We start from the raw sequence: 17,073 nt of genomic DNA, 5'->3' as shown, positions 1-17,073 counted from the left end.
AATTAGAAATTATGCTGAATGATCCACAGCAAACATTGCTGGAAATAACCAGACAGCATAAATCTATAATATAATCTTTGTTTAGATTTTTTATTTATATATATATTAACTGATGCCTAAAAATCAAATGAAACTAAATGTTCCTCAAAGGCCATACTGTTTTGGAATTTGTTCTTTATGGTGATATTTTGTTGCTGCTTCTTTATAGTGCAAACAATGTCTGTTGGATGACTGCAAGTATGTGCATCTGAGAATCATGAGGAGAATAGAAAAATATTAGTGTAATTATGACGATCAATGATGAAAGGATAGCCTTAACAGTAAGGATTTTCCACAAGACTAAATCGTTATAGCAAGCTTTTGACTCCACCTAGTGGCGACATAAAAATTCGTTCTACTAAACGAATGAAGAAAGTAAGCTGAGAATGATATTTAAGGTTTTCAGATTTCAAATAATATAAACAGAAAGTAATTTATTCTAAACAAAAATTAAGTGTCATGCTGACTCATCTTAAAGAAATTGTACATAACATATCTGAATAACTGGTTGGTTTCAGATGACCATATAGCCCATGCATAAATACTTGTATTTATCAGCAACACAATGGACTTTATGAGACAAATATAAAATCATCTTAAATGCAGCATGTATGGTTTAACAGTTTAATAAGTAATGAAGTTGTTTCCTTACTGTAATGTTGCCACCAATTTAATTAAATAAAATGTTTGCTTTCGCACCCAACATACTTTTTACAGTATTTTGATTTTCTTTATTTTTATTTATTTATTTTTCTCGGAAGATCAGGTTCGTCTTTAGGCCAAGACCTTCGGCATGTTCTGGAGTGATTTAGCAGCCTAGTGTGCTTAACCTTTTAAGAATACTACTCCATTGCAGGATACACACTCCAATACAGCCCTGGCCATATTTATTAGCAGATCTGGTAAAGATGTGAAAAAAATGATAAATTAATTTCAGCTTAGAGACATGTAGAAGTCAATTTCTTCTAGACACTGTCTGATAATCTGGAGAAGTTCTTATATTTATAAAGACCTCTCACAGTAAGAAGGTAGTTTAAAAAAAGTTTGTACCAAAGGAAACCAAGTAGATTGCATGGAATCTTTGACTTACAGCATTCACTCCTCCTGGACCAGCAGGGGGCGACAGCAAATTGCTTGTTTTAAGTAATTGACTTTACAGCAATCCCTTAAACCAGTGTTTCCCAATTCCAGTCCTCGGGGCCCCCTGCTCTGCATGTTTTAGATGTGCCTCTATACCAGAACAGCTGATTCAAATGATTGCATGACATCTTCTGCAGCCACCAACTACTGCAGGAGCCTGTTAATCACCCAAAGATTCAATCCAGGTGTGTGGCAGAAGGGAAACACCTAAAACATGCAGGCAGGGGGGGCCCGAGGACTGGAATTAGGCAACACTGATCTAGAGCAGGGGTCTCAAACTCCAGTCCTCAAGGGCCGTCCTGCAACTTTTAGATGTGCCTCTGCTGCACCACTCCTGAATAGAATAATTAAGGCTCTGGAGAACTGATCTACACAAGGTGGAGGTAATTAAGCCATTTCATTCCAGTGTTTTGTACCTGTGGCACATCTAAAAACTGCAGAACTGCGGCCCTTGAGGACTGGAGTTTGAGACCCCTGATCTAGAGAGATTGGGTAAAGAGGAGAGGTCAAAAGGTTTCTCTGCAGGCTCCCACTTTATGAAAAGTGTACTGTAGGGAACAATAAAGGGGTTTCCTTTTAGCAGAAGGGTTGTACAAAGCATTGACAGCTGGAATTCTGTTAAAGACAATATTTCAAGATGGAATTTTTTCCCCCACTGAATATACTCATAAATAATAGTTTTATAAAAACATTTTTCAGTGAAATTGACTATTATTTAAATGATTAAATTATTGTGCTGCCCAATGAGAGCAAAGAGTTTTAGGATTGAGACCTTTCACTGTATGGTACCATTTGTAAAGGGATGTGTGAGCCTTTTACAAAATTCTTTATAAACCATTTTTGGTTTAAGGATACTTTATTACATTTTATTTATGAGCTGCATTCCAATAAATTGAGTATTTCTCAACTTATCAAGGTATATTTTATCACAAACTCATACATTTATTCTTATTCAACTCAGTCTTTATTCCCTAATTTTCTCACAGTTTATCATAAGATCCAGTAAACTCAGACAGGTTGCTAAATAGTTTTTCAAGAGAGTATTTAGTTGCTGTATTATATCAGTTCATGAATAACTTGTATGTTATTCTTTAGCATTTTATTAGTATAGAAACAACATAATTAATAATATGCACAGCTATAGTCAATAAATTGTAATGTTACTGAAACTTTTATTTGTTTCAGTAACTCAATTCACCAAGTGAAACACAACATACACATTATTACACACAGACTGATGTTTCCATGCCTTTGTTTAATGATTTTCCACTGACAGCTAATGAAAACACATTTAGATTATTACATTAAAATAGTAAAAACAGAAAATACAGAAATGCGGGCTTACTGAAATATAAGTTTAATATCTGCTTGATTATTATTTTCAAAAGATATTTTTAATTTGACAAACAGGAGGGGCTTCTTCTGACCTGTTGTACAATGAACTGCTACTATTAGAGATCCCTACTGCCCGGTCATCTGTCATCACTTTGAAAAAATGTGTATAAGTTACATTCATATTCCCTTTCAGCTTGATCAGGTATTTTAAAATTCATACTAATACTGTAATTCAATCAAGGATAATAAATCCAGGAGAGGCTAGTCTAACATATAAATAAAGATGTACCTCTGAGTAAAAACAAAAATAAGAAATTGTATTTGTGGAAAGTGAAAGCAGAACCCCCCAAGCACCCCTCGTCCCCCTCCCTCAAACTCCGTCACCTATTTAATAAATGCCCACGCGCATAATATCCGTTTAACCGTCTATGGTTGCAATCGTACGTCGAGGAGCCTAGAGTTTGGGCAAGTTCAACCTACCGCTATTTATTAATTTTTCTGAACAAATGAAGACCTGTGTACAGTAAGCGGTTGAACATACATTCCGCTAAGAATAGACACTTGGTCCAAAACTTAGCTGTTGTTAGCCGCAGCTACCGGCTAAGTTAGCTCTACGTAGCCGAAAAAGCTAACGTGACTAACGTTTGTTAACGTCCGCAATAGAGGGGGGAGAGCATTGTGACTTGGAGGAAGGAAGGAAACTTGATAAGCAGGATCACTGCGTACTGCTGCTTGTGCAAAGCTAGCACACTTTCAGACCACCAGCCTCTTACTGTGACGCGTTCAGAAAAGGTGATCAAATCTAAGTACACGGTGTGATATTTCACACTGCTTAGTTTATTAGGTATGCTGATTTACAAACGTGTTAGCAACGCGTCGCTTGGCTAGTTTGCGGTTTCCTAGAGCTAGTCCGTTAGCAACAAACTTCTGAAAAAGTTGTTAATTCAGTTTGGCTTTTTGACTGTCATAGAAAATATAAGAAGATCGGAGTATTTTTTTTCTACACAAACCCCGTCTGAATCGCGTCAGCACCAAGGGAACCTAGTAACAGGACTCATGGCATCGGACGTGAAAGAAAGTGAAGCGGTGTTGAAGGGTGTAAGTGACACAAGTTTGAACAATAGCAACTCAGATTCTGTCACACCCAGCAGGACTGATGGGGATTTGGGAAACAGACCGTCTTCCGGGGTGTCGAGAAAGGAGGGTGGCCAGGATTTTCAAGATAGCTCAGACTCCGCGTTGGAAAATCGCGAAAAATCTCGTCGAGATAATGTGCCCAAAACAAGGACAACGCCAGGAAAAGTGCAAAAACAGTCTGGAGGAGGAAGCTCTGCCCCGGTTAGCCTTTCCAAGGCGCATTCACCACCAAGAGCATCAGGAAGGTGTGTATTTTGGGGATTTATTTAGGTGATTAAACTGTTAACAAGTGTGTAATTTCACATCGCACCAGAATTTAAATCAAAATAACTAGTAGGCCTATGCATCTTTTTAAACGTTTTGGGAAGTTTGTGTTTATTTTTTTTATTTTTTTTTTAAATAAATGTTAGAAATTCTTCAGTGCCAGTTTATGGAAGAAATGTTTAAAAGAAAACATTTCTGTCAGAGCGCAAATTCCCTTTTAACCATAACAATGTTTCATCATTCTGCATGTTTGTTCCTACATGAACTTCCCCTTATTCTCGCCTTTGAAAATGTAACAAAAATAGAGAAAATATTTAGAAATTAAATTTAAATTCCCAGACATAAGTTCAGCTCATGAAATTTATAACAAGCTGTATTCAAATTACTACTCAAAAGTTGAATGGAATTAAAGAAACAAATCACTTTCTCAAATTAGAGTTTACAGCAAAATAATTATAGTGGAATCCCTTGTACTTCTCAGTTCATCAGGTTTACTTCTCAGAAGGAGCAGAAAGTAGTAATGTCTATGCAGTTTAAAATCATGCAAACTTAAAAACTTGCTTACTCAATATAAACAATGTTCACAGCTAAAAGTCAATAGAAATAAATTGATGAGAAGCATTGAAGCTCCATTTGGTGATATAGGCTTGCAAATGATGTGTTTTTGCAGTTTTTCTTAGTAATTTCAAATGCTTCTTCTTTTGTAAGACCTCCCAGTACTGTGAAAGTGTATGAAATTACCCCAAACATTTCTCCAAGTATTTTGCTCCCATTTAAAAACTATTGCTTTAAATATAACTTCAAGTTCCTTCCATACACACATGCATTTTCACTGAACTTCTACTACAGCTAAATCATAAGAATGCCATACTGTAGCAGAAATTATTCCAAAACGATGAGATAAAGTTTGGATGAGATTCCCAACTGTATCTTTTGATATGTGGGGTTTGAAATTCTGTCTCAAAAAGCTTGTTGATTCCAGATGAATCAACAGTGAATGTACCGGTAATCAGATTTAGAAGGGTTTATGCTGATGTTTATTAGGGTGGTCTCAGGACTCCAACACTTGTTGGAGACCTGAGACCAGGCTGCTTTTTGCAGCATTTTTATAGCACGTTAGTTATCTTTAAACATGCAATAAAAATAAATTTGGGAGCATGCTGTGGTGGTGTAGGGGATAGCGCAACCCACATTTGGAGGCCTTGAGTCCTTGTAACTTGGGTCCGGGTTCAATTCCCGGACCCGACTGACATTTGCCGTATGTCTTCCCCTCTCTCCTTCCCCCTTTCCTGTCAGCCTACTGTCATATAAGGGACACTAGAGCCCACAAAAAGAGATCCCCTGGAGGGAAAAAAATAAATAAATACATAAATTTGACAATGACTTTATTTTTGGTACAACTAGTTTATGTTTGTTTTGTTTGAGGAATTCTTTAATCTCCCCTGGCAACTACTCATAACAAGTCACAGTTGGTGTTTTGAAGAATCTAAATAGCATACAATAATTCAGTGAGACTTTGACCAGTTCAGATATTTTAGTTTTTATATGCATTTTGTTCTAATAGTGAAAAAGCTCTCTATAAATTCTTTCCTAAATATTAAAGTGTGTTTTAAAGAATTTCTTTTAAGTGCTTCTTCTTTGTTTCCTTCATTATCCTTCCTTCTAGTTTCTAGGGTTTCTGCTGGTATCTTATGCAAACTCCTATTAGACATCTGTCAACAATTCATACTGTGTGTATGAATTTTACATTTTAAGATGAACTTGAGCAGTCCAGAAAATTATGGGATTTTACATGTGTGGGAATACTAAAAACTGTAAGAATGGTTTAGGCCATTTCTATTCCACAGTTATCATAGTTTACAATATTTAAAATTCACCACACCTTTGTACTGACATCACCAGCACCCTTGTAACAAATCAGTGCACATTTTTTAAAATAAAATGTCAGATGTTCTGTGTGGAAAAATAGACAGGTATTGGATTTCTAATAAAATCACAAAAACAGCACTTTAGTGTGTTTGACATTTCACACAGACATTTTCACAGTTTAACTTCACCTTTACATTTCCATATAAATAGACATTGTGTGGTGACTTGTGTGGCTTTATGTAAGCTCAGTGTTATGAGTCAAGTTTTTTTTTGTTTTTTTTTTACTTTCTCATTTTTTGCAGTTTAGCTTCCTTATTTTGCTGAAGTAGCTTACTATTAGTCTTTCCACTTGGTTTGCAGTTTTCCTTTAAAGGAAGCCATTTGCCTATTTCAGCTGTTAGGTTGTGTGGAGATTATTGTCATTTCGATTCAGATGCCTAAATAGGTTTATTCTGACATTAAATACCAAATCTATGGAATTTATGTATAAGCACAAATGCATTGTTGTACCCTATAAAAGGGGCTCTGTGTAACAGCAATACGGATTCCACATTTATCATTAGTTAGGCGTATGGCTTATAAACTAAGCTCTTTGCAGCAGCTGGTAAGCTTTCAAACGGCAAAATACCTGATTAGGAGAGCAGTTACAACCTGAAGCTTTTGACTTGATGCTTAAACATGCGACTAAAAATGTATTGTATGGTTTAAATTTTCAACTGTTTCATGCTTATTATGCATAGTAGGGAATCAGTTTAACACATCAATTCAGTTTAAAAGGAAGCTATACAATGTAGACCTTCAAACTCACTAATTTTCTCTGAGACTATCAGCAGAAATGGCTGTCCGTGAACTTGAAGGCAGGTTTAATTTACTTTAGACTCCAGTAAAGGCTAAATTAGTTCCAGTGTACTTGATGAAATGATTTTATCTTCAATGCACCAGTGTCTTTAAAAACAGGCTTTCAGTGTCTGACTCAGTAACCCTAAAATGAACGGGACTGTGGCGTTTTAGCAAATGAGTTCAACTTTAAGGCTTCCTAGCTAATCTCATTAAGACTGTATGCATCACCTTTAAAAAAAAATAACCAATTATGTGTTTACATTTTACAGATAATCTGTGGTGGCTCGCTCTTGAACTTTTCCATTTTATTCTACAAATGTCTTGTTTTTTAGCAATTAGATTCAGTTAACTATGAAATGTTGAATTCCTGTTTGTGTTGCCCCTCCTCCTCCACAAGCAGCTTGGAGCGGGAAGAGTCAGTCGCCACTACAGAAGCTCGTCTGAGAATGGAAGGAGTTGAGCTAAAGGAAGAGTGGCAAGATGAAGACTTTCCACGGTACTGAGATTCTCAGATGCATAGATGCTTTTGCCCACATTATGGGCAAAAATGTGAAAATCATAAAGTACTGAAGTTAAGATTATTAACTTATTTTTCATCAGGCCCCTCCCAGAGGAAGAGGAGCTTGATGAGTTTTTTTCTGAAACCTCTGAAGAGAGAGACCCTGGTAATCATAACACAGTAATGCACTTCATATTACTGAACAAATAAAAAAAAAAATCTGAACTTTTTAAAATATTAATTCAGATTTTTTTCTGAATCTTAAAGTTAAATCTTTGAGTACTCTTGAGTCTTGCTTTGTCTTTTTTCTGTTTTTCTTTTTCCAAAATATAATTTGTTGTCATTGCATTAAAAATGAATAATTTAGTCTATTTTTAAAGTGGCTGCACATATAATAGAACTACTAACAATTATTATGTATCCCAGGTTATGGAGAGAACCAAAGCAAGAAGGCCAAGAAAAAACTCTCCGCTCCAGACCTGAGTTTGACTCTGGACCGCAGCGACGGTTCTCTTCTCTCTGATGAGTTGGAGGAAATTACAGATCTGGATCTGGATGACATGGAGACGCCCTCAGACAACAGCAATGAATTTGAATGGGAAGGTAAAAATCACAGTGTTGGTCTTGTAGTGTTTTAGTGTTTCTTGTAACACTGATTGTTTTACTTTGCCTTACTAACAGAATGGCAAAATAACTCCAGTAAACATATTGATGGAAAAAGTGATAAATTCTTGGGAACATGCATGTAGTGCTGGGCGGTAAATCGATTTTATCGATTGAATTTTCAGTTTTTTGAAGATTTCATTTTTGAAACTGAGTTTTCCCCCTCCTTGATTTCCATAGTTCAAAGTGATGTCAGCCCAGCCAGGTCTTTAAAATACCTTTGTATTTTATTTTTTAAGAAAAAGCAAGAAAATAATTAACTAAAATTTAATTTATTATGAAAAAATCAGATTTTATATTTAGGCTTCATCACCCAGCGCCTACATGCATGTGGGATCCTGTTATAAGAAGCTAGACTTCAGTTTAGAAATGAGAAGCTGCCTGGTCTCGTTTTACTAAACTTGGTCTATAAACATTGTCCTTCATGGACTTTAGGGTGTTTTTGGTAGCTTACTTCCTCAACTCTGTTTAAAATGCTGTTTGTTGTTCTTGTTCCCACATTGCTGCATTCCTCTTTCTCACTTGGAAGAGTTGTTTCCTATGTCTGCCTGGAAACAGGCTGCAGTCCAACAGCAGGTTTTTCTCTTCTTGTGGTAAGAGTTCTTGGACAGACTTCATTTATTTTTTTACAAACCACAAGTCAATCAAATCCTTCATCCCAATCATCTCTTCACTTGTTTGAATGTATTTTCTCCTACATGTTATGTTTCTTGTTTTTATTTTGATATTTTTTTTGGTTTGTTGTATATTTTAAATGTTCATTTTCTAAGGTACTAATGACAGTTTAGCACTTCAGAAATGGTTTATTTTCAATATATTCACTATTTTACAGTTTGTCTCTTTTTAAGGGCTTGCATTTGATTGTAAGTAAATCTTGTAGATAGTACAATGAAAATAGCTCTTCTCTTACTGGAAAATATGGACCAGATGAGGAGAACACAAATCAATACTGAAATCTTAAATTGGGTGTATATTACAGATTGTGCTTACTGTATAAACATTCCCATGTAAGTGTTTCAGTTGAATTTATTTGTGTAGTTTGACTTTGATCATTCAAATACTTGTCTTAATGTTGAAACACTGTGCAGCAATAGATGTACAAAATACACACAGAAGTTCCTAGGGTATTTCTTGGAAGAACAATTCAGTGCAACCAAGGTGTTTACATACATTTATATCGAAAGAATTTTTTTCGCACTGTGAAATGAAATCAGAACAGGTTTGTCACGATAACATTTTCTGGACAATAAATTGTCCCACAAGTTATTGCAATAAACAATAATGTTTTGAGTTACAAGTAATATAATGCTTATGGCCTAAAAATGCAAGTACACCCTCTCAAACATCAATAAACTTTCATTTTTAAAGAACATTTAAACCTGGAACTTGGTTAGGAATTTTTTTTTGTTTTTAGCAGCTATTTAGCAACTTTTACTAAAGTTTTGGCTTACACATAAAATAGGATACCGAAGTCTCTGAATAAAAAGAAAAAGGTTTGATATTCCTACCACGGACCTCTCAGTAGTTTGTAGTAATTTTATCTCCTTCCTCCCAGCAGAACGGCTGTAACTGAGTCAGGTTTGCAGACAGCTGTGCTAACACACACTCTTTATGTCCTGCCCACATAAATCTTCCATGAAACTAAGATTACGGCTTTGCTATGAGCCTTCCAAATATCACTTTATAACTATTTTGATGGTAGTGAAAGAAAATCTGTAGTTTGCTTTTCTACAGAGTATGTAAATATCTTACTTCATTTGTGTTTGTCAATTTTAGTTGTAATGTGATGTTTTGTTTGCATTATGAAAAAAAGCTCTTTTTTTTTTCTTCTTCCTAATGAAAGGCCAGGAAAGAGATAATGAACTGCAGCTGTGATTGTTGGATTTTAATCTGAGAGCAAAGCATGTCAAGATACAGATGATCAACTGGATGTAATTGGAGCATGAGGAAAATAATCTAAAGATTTGAATGTATATTTGATGAAAAATGCGCTGATTTTAATCACACAAATTATCAGATGGCTTAATTTATTTATTTGCTAAACTGTATATTTAAATATATGTTGTTTTTTTTTCATTTAGATGATCTTCCTAAACCAAAAACCACAGAAATACTACAGAAAACCGTCGATTCGGTCCAGGAATATTCAGCCTCAGAAGAGCGGGAAGAAGGACGACGATGGAGGATTTTCCGTATTGGAGATCAAGATCACAGAGTGGACATGAAGGCCATTGAACCTTACAAGAAAGTCATCAGCCATGGGGGTCAGTGTAATCTTACTGCCATGCACAAAAGCACAATGACTTGACTTCGATGGTTTTAGTTTTCCAAATTTTCTCACTTTAAAACATTTTTTATAAATGTTTGATATGTTGTTTACAGGTTATTACGGAGATGGTCTGAATGCCATCATCGTGTTTGCTGTTTGCTTTATGCCTGAGAGCGGTCAACCAAACTACAGATACATCATGGATAATTTATTCAAGTAAGTTTTAATTGGGATCTTACTGCCAGCATTTGAAACAATTTCTTAACGTGTGATTTCTTCTCCAGGTATGTCATTGGCACCCTGGAGCTGCTGGTTGCTGAGAATTACATGATTGTGTATTTGAATGGGGCAACGTCTCGGAAAAAGATGCCAGCTGTTGGCTGGCTCAGGAAGTGCTACCAGCAGATTGATCGCAGGTAATTCAGCACAACTCTGAAAAAGACGCTGTTATCATAAGTAGAGTAGATATGTCACCATTTTCGTTTAGTCCAGTTAGGAGACCATTCTTAATTTGAACTTTCTTAACCTCTGATTGGTCTCTTCGTATAGGTTACGGAAAAACCTAAAATCGCTGATAATTGTCCACCCCTCCTGGTTCATTCGTACGCTGCTGGCACTCACAAAACCCTTCATAAGGTATGTTGTAGGTATAAATATTTGGAAAATTGAAATAATTAAGGCAAAAATATTTGCATTGTGCCATTTCTGCTTCCTTCTGCAGCTCCAAGTTTTCTCAGAAAGTCAAGTATGTGTACAGCTTGAAAGACCTTGCTGAACTTGTCCCTATGGAGTACGTGGCCATACCAGAATGTATCAAACAGTAAGTTTTCGACACATGAACACCGTTTGGTTTAGGTTTTGCAGTTACAGTTATGTATGAAGGTTAAATTTTCACTCTGTTTTCAGTAGAAACAGAATATAGGAGAGGGTATGAGCTGCCAAATCTTCAACAGTCACTTGAAGATGGATAGGGATACCCTCTGCACAAATAATGCTTGTAACAGATTGTCCCACCTGAGCTGAGTCTTTACAGCTCCTCCAGCGTTACCATGGGCCTCTTGGCTGCTTCTCTCAATATTGCTCTCCTTCTCCACAACTTTTTCCCTGACTTGTCTGATGTGTACATTGGTCTTCATGATGCTGTTTGACAAACACTAAAATAATCCAGCTGTGTTTATACTGAGATCAAAGTAGATAAGACTGGTTCTGTTTCTGGTAAGTCCTCTTGTGAAGGCAGGAAGGATTTTATTTAGGGTTGTAGACATGCAGAGCAAACCTTCAACTTTATTTGTAAAAGAAAATCCTTTCACTTAAAAATCACAACTTTGTGTTGCTCTATCACATATGGCAACAAACTCGACAAAGTTTGTAATCATTGGATGAAAAAAGTGGGAGAAGGCAGCTGTATGTGCACCGCCAGTACAAAGTGTTGAATTGCATTTTGTTTTTTCGCTACACAACCAGACACAATATCAGCATGTCCTAGTCGCTCAAAGGTGATTTCCTACTGCTTCCAAAGTGTTGAATTTCTGTTTCTTTTTGCTACACTGTTACATTCTTCTTTGTAGTCATCACTCACTTTTACACTTTCCTCAGACTTGGGGTAAAACTGTCTTGTTTATTTTTTTAATATGTTGTAAGATATTAAAAAAGATGGAACTAAACTATGATTAAAATCACTTTTAGTCTGCAGTGTCAGTACACAGTTGCCATCTATCAATATATTTTCTTTTATGTCAATGATTAGCTGGTTCCACTTTAAAATACAGCACTTCGAAGAATTGTTGTCAGATGCAGATCATTGAAAAATCATGTTCTGCAGAAATGTAAATATTAGCTTCAAATTAGAGCAAGGATTTTTACTTCACAGAATTTTTTTAGCACCGGGATTATATCTAAGCTCTAACAGGTTAGATCTGTCCTAAAGCTTTTTAGATCTAGGAAAAAAATAATAATAATAATAGAAATATATGTGTGTGCATACAGTAGGAAAGATATTTGTAAAAAATATTGTGAATAGATGAAACGCACGTTGTTGTCATTTATCTCCACGCTTTCAAAAAGATACTGCTCAAAACCTCAGAGAATCTCTGAACATTCTGCACATTTTGATCTGTTGTTGGTGTTGGTTGTCTACATTTTCTCTGCTTAAACCAGTTTTCCTGCCCCTCTTAAGGTTTGACGCCGAAAAAAATAGGAAAACCAATAAAAGGTATTTGCACTTTGACCAAGGGTCAGTTTCTGCATCCTTTTGTATTTTGTGAAACTAACAATAAATTGATCAGGTAGCTTGCAGAAACGCACCAAGACACCTATTCTCTTAAAGGAAAGGCAATCTCCTCTGCAATTCTCAACTGATGTGATTTAAATTCCAAGTAAACAGACTGAATGACTGTCTGCTCATTAAAATAGGTGGCTTGGTGAATGTTTAACCAGCTAAATTCTCGTTTGAGCCAGTAATGTAAAGTTAGCAGCATACTTTTATTCTGCATTGTTTTTTTTATTTTTTTATCTATAAATATTGTCAATCTTTACATTTTGCATAAGGCTTTTTGTATTTCACAATGTGCATTTTCTTACGCAGTTTAGATAGTAATGTAACAACTTTAAACAGGTTATACAAAAATAACTGTGCACAGATTGTCTTGATGTCACACTTACTGGCACTTATTTCTTGTTTAAAAAAAAAAAAAAAAAACGCCCCAAAAACCAGACAGGTTTAGAGTTGCTGCATTTTATATTTGGTAAGTTTTTTTGTTTTTTTTGTTTTTGTCAAAGTTAGTGCCACAAGGAACTAGTTTGTCCCTGTCATTGTGGTGCTTGTGGTTGCACTGTTGCACATTAACCGTGTCCTCACATGGTTGTCAGTAAGTGGCCCTCACTGAACGCCCATGCTTGTTCACGCTCACAGCTTTCTGCATGACTCACTCCCTGCTCTCCTGCTCCCCACTGATGTTTTGGTAAACAGATCGTTTGTCATCTTTCCTCTTGCACTCAGAAATGTACTCCTCTTTCCTGTTAAGTGATTAATGTTCAGCTGCTGCTGTGATTAGGATAATTGATTGAAAAGTATAACATTATTTAACTGTCAAGGACAGAGAAGTTTTCAGTTTATAACCTGTTGAAACAAAAGTTCTTGTGAGGAGTTTGCACTTCACAAACTTCTTGACATTAAGATTAACAGAGGCTCCAGTCAGTTCATTCTTCTTAACCTAGAAATATTAAGGACTTATCTCCAATTCCTTCATTTTCCATTACTTTGAAAATGACCACGTCTATCAAAAACCTTGCAGCTTTGTTCTGTTTTAATTTAGATTGAAATTGTGAGAACAAGTCCAACTCTGAATCAGTAGGTCAGACCTCAACCGAAATTGGCCTGATCGATAAAATAACAACTAAAATCCATTAGAAAAGAATGAAGTGCATTGATTTGACTTATCGCACTTTCCAATAAGCTGGAAGATGAATATCCAGTAAATGCACATATTGGTCCTTAAAGGACACTTGTTTGTTCTCAAAGGCAATTAAAAACATTGTCATGTACACTTGGTGTTGACTTTCTAGGTAAACTGAAATGTCAATTTTTTAGTGAAAGGTATGTATGATTTGAACATTTTCTAAATGTGAATATTTAGGTCAAGCCAAAAAAAAAAATCAATTAACCAGCAACAGCCTAAAATGTGTTTTTGAAAGCCTAAGCTGGTTTGATCCACCACTTTGTAACAAGCTGCACATAATATCGAATTTTAAAAGATCTCAGTGGACTCTGACTTATTTTGGGAAAAAAATTATATATATATATATATATATATTTAATTTTTTTATTATTATTTATTTATTTATTTTTGTTAATAAATTAGGAGTTTTATTTTTCTGACATTCATCCCAGTCTGAACACATTTCGGGGTGTGATTCTGAAAAAGTAGTATTTTTTAGAGGTCATTGTTGTAAGCTGATCCTGATTGATTGCATAAATGCCTCCCCGGTCTCACAGTCCTCTTCTGACTTCTGAATGTTTCTGCAGAGTTGACCAGGAAATATCCGGGAAGGTGGAGATGGCTGCTGCTGCTGTTCCTGAGTGACCACTTCACAGTGCCTCATGAGGAGGAGTCTCAATCTCTAACTCCTGTCCTCGTGTTTATGTTCTGCTCAAAGTTACAGGAGATTTTTTTTGCACATAAGAGTGCATTTTTTAATCTATGCTGTTTGTTACATTTTCAGACACTTTGCTGTATTTTTTTCTTGTTTACCAAACAACCTAACCCTTATAACTTTGCCCACATTTGCTGTTCGAAATATTGTATTTTGCTTTTATTTAGTCCCCTATGTTAAGTCAAGCCTGTTTTCGGTTTCTTAGTTAAATCCTCACTATTTAACACTTTGTTACAAGTGGTTGCTGCATGTTCTGCTTTGTTACATTGAAATATATATTTATATACAAGGTGTTAAAGGAGAGAAATTTAATATATTTTTATGAACTGATTTTTAAACTGCAATTTATAGGTGTCAAACTCACAGAGTGGCATTTTATGTAAAGTGTTGGCAGCACCTTTTCCACTGTTCATTGCTGATGTTCTGTTAAAATTTCACCTGGGGAAAATAAAGTTTTATTTTGTTGCCCCTCACTGGAATGGGCTTTCTGGTTGTTGGAAAGAGAACCTGAAACAAATTAGCTTAAATATCAATGTATAAAGGGTTTGTGGAAAGTCGAGAAGCACATTTGTCATAAAAGGTGTTACATTTTACTCAGTAATGTCTTTCATATGTACACTTGTTTGTTTAATGCTTATTCTGTCAACTTATTACATTCAACCAGTTTCTTCTTGAAGTAGTCAAGAAGCAATCAGAGACCGTGTTGATCGTACATTATCCACTTTTAGCTCATAAAGGTTATAATAGGGTTTTTCCTAAAACAGATTTTAACTTGCTAACAATCTGTCCAAGCCCCAATTATGATTAATATATAAAGAAAGAAGACAATGGTGTGGTTACCTTCTTGTGCCCAGCTTGCAGGCAAGAGTGAGCAAATGCTAGCTTATTGAATCAGCTTTAAATCCAGTACATATTGAAATCAAAGATTTAGAACATTGTATAAGAAACAGAATACCATTCTGACACAATAATTAAAGTTAAAAAAAGTGCACTGCTAGTAAGCTAGCAGCAGGAAGCAATTGCATTTTATTTGCCTACACGAAAGACAAATTTTCATGTTACATTACAGATAACATTACAACTGTAATAAAATGTTGTTTTATTTTAACAGTAATTTAAAATGACTATAAAATAGGTATACTTTATATTTTTGACATTTCACTGATAATACAGACCTTGTATGTTTACTCGGGGGGGTCATCGCCCTGTGAGAATCCTAAACCAGCTTATACCTGTCAGATGTTCTACTGCAATAAGATAAGCTTCTCAAAAATTACCTGCTCCATTTGAAAAGAAAAAAAACTATACTACGAGAGATAAGGATATTGCTGAGAGTCCAGGCGGTCTTGATCCAAAGCTTTGAAACGCAGAATTGACTCCAAACACCTGATGGAAATGTTATCAATTTCTGGGTCAAACTTATTTGCAAAGAAGTGTTGCTGTTTCAGGAGCCACTGGAGGTCGCCGGCGCCGTACACACACACAGCTCTCCTGTAGGTCCCCGTACATGGATGGTACGGAGCTCCTTTGTTCATGTCTCCTGTTAAATAAGACCACTTGACAGCTCGGGCGAGAGCCATCATGTCCGTCGTGTCATATTTGCTGTTTGAGGGCATTGATCCAGGAACCGAGGACATCCTCTGCAGGGTGGCCCACATGTGCTCATCTGGACTGTATGTGTCTTTTTCCCACTCCATGAATTTCTGAATCGCTCTGCTCTGCATCACATATTTCACAAAGGCCCTTGAGACCACAAAGTAGGCGTTTCCTGAGAACATTGGGCTGCTGATGGGTGGTGGGCTTTTTCTCACTTCTGTTCTAATGACCCTGTCGGTGACATTGTGGTGGTACTGCCAGCGACCTTTCTTGGAGGCACTGGTGGCTTCAGTTTCCATGCTGTTCCTCCCATTGAGGACTTTCAGAACCTTCACCATCTCTCTGTTGGTTTTGATGGGAAAGTCTGTCCCACAGGTATTCAAAAGGTATCTCCACTGAACTTCAGTGTGCAGCAGATCTTTCATGCAGTTCAGATCTGCCTGTACTCTGTACCATGAAGCATACACAACACTTTCTAATTTACTGGCAACAAAAACATTGGGAAAGCAGGAAACTATTTTCTTCACAGCCTTGTGAAAAGACGGGGAAGACTTCAGGTCAATATGGACACAGTAGATGTTCTGTGGAGCATAAATAGATCGTAGGAGTCGTTCAAACATCTCAATCTTCTCGTGTACCACTATGGAGTATGCAATGGGAAAATGTAGCTCCTCCTCACTTAAAGGCACTGTAACAAAATCTCTATTCTCAATGTAAGCTGCACAATCCTCTGTTGCATTAATGTAGAAATCCTCAGAAAAAGTTTTTTTTCTACTTCTGGATGCTAGAAGCTTTTCTACTTCAGCCTTGGTACCCCCTACATCTCCAGCGATGATGGCTAAACAGGCCGGCAGGTCAGCAGAAAACTGATCCGGGATATGGAATTGAGAGGGCAAACTTATGTCAGTGGCGGTTTTCCAAAAAACAAAAAAAAGGAACAAACAAGCCAGGCTGAGAAAGATGGTCCACAAAAAAGTCCACTTTTTCTGGAGCGTTGTGCAAGTCATCTCTTTGCTCAGGGGCGACGGGGCAGGTGAGCTCTCATCAATGCAGTTTCCAGTTTGAAGGAGATGCTGTGGTACTTAATCATCCCTTTGTGGAGGTGTGTCCGATAAGATGTGAAAGGGCGGACTGACTAGCACTACATCCTTGTTCATGATTAAATATTATTGCATTGCTTCTGTAAATGTAGAATTTCAAAGGAACTTTATGTGTATTTTTTGTAGTTGCCTAAGGAGTGTCAAGACACTCCTTAGGCAACTAAGGAATG

The 17,073-nt window shown here is 36.3% G+C and overlaps 2 protein-coding genes across 6 annotated transcripts; one reads left to right on the top strand and one right to left on the bottom strand.

The window, feature by feature from the left end:
- Positions 1–2,893: 2,893 nt before the first annotated feature.
- Positions 2,894–14,680, top strand: bnip2 (BCL2 interacting protein 2). Of its 5 annotated transcripts, XM_044123791.1 has the most exons (12): positions 2,926–3,896; positions 7,022–7,120; positions 7,225–7,289; positions 7,550–7,726; positions 9,868–10,050; positions 10,169–10,271; positions 10,340–10,471; positions 10,605–10,691; positions 10,777–10,875; positions 12,232–12,267; positions 12,769–12,799; positions 14,080–14,680. In XM_044123791.1, exons 1-11 carry the CDS (start codon positions 3,571–3,573, stop codon positions 12,776–12,778), a joined length of 1,317 nt encoding a protein of 438 aa, XP_043979726.1. In that variant the 5' UTR covers positions 2,926–3,570; the 3' UTR covers positions 12,779–12,799; positions 14,080–14,680. The 5 variants fall into 5 exon arrangements, with proteins under 5 accessions (XP_043979725.1, XP_043979726.1, XP_043979722.1 ...); XM_044123787.1 differs by lacking the exon at positions 12,769–12,799; XM_044123788.1 differs by lacking the exon at positions 12,769–12,799 and having other exon boundaries at positions 2,927–3,896; positions 7,025–7,120.
- gcnt3 (glucosaminyl (N-acetyl) transferase 3, mucin type) lies at positions 14,270–16,910 on the bottom strand. The gene has a single exon (XM_044123792.1). It carries the CDS (start codon positions 16,808–16,810, stop codon positions 15,515–15,517), a length of 1,296 nt encoding a protein of 431 aa, XP_043979727.1. The 5' UTR covers positions 16,811–16,910; the 3' UTR covers positions 14,270–15,514.
- Between the last annotated feature and the right edge of the window lie 163 nt (positions 16,911–17,073).

This window comes from Gambusia affinis, linkage group LG08, assembly GCF_019740435.1.
Source record: "Gambusia affinis linkage group LG08, SWU_Gaff_1.0, whole genome shotgun sequence".
Lineage (NCBI taxonomy): Eukaryota > Metazoa > Chordata > Actinopteri > Cyprinodontiformes > Poeciliidae > Gambusia > Gambusia affinis.
The sequence above is the reverse complement of the archived record's forward strand: the minus strand, read 5'-3'. Positions and strand labels throughout refer to the sequence as shown.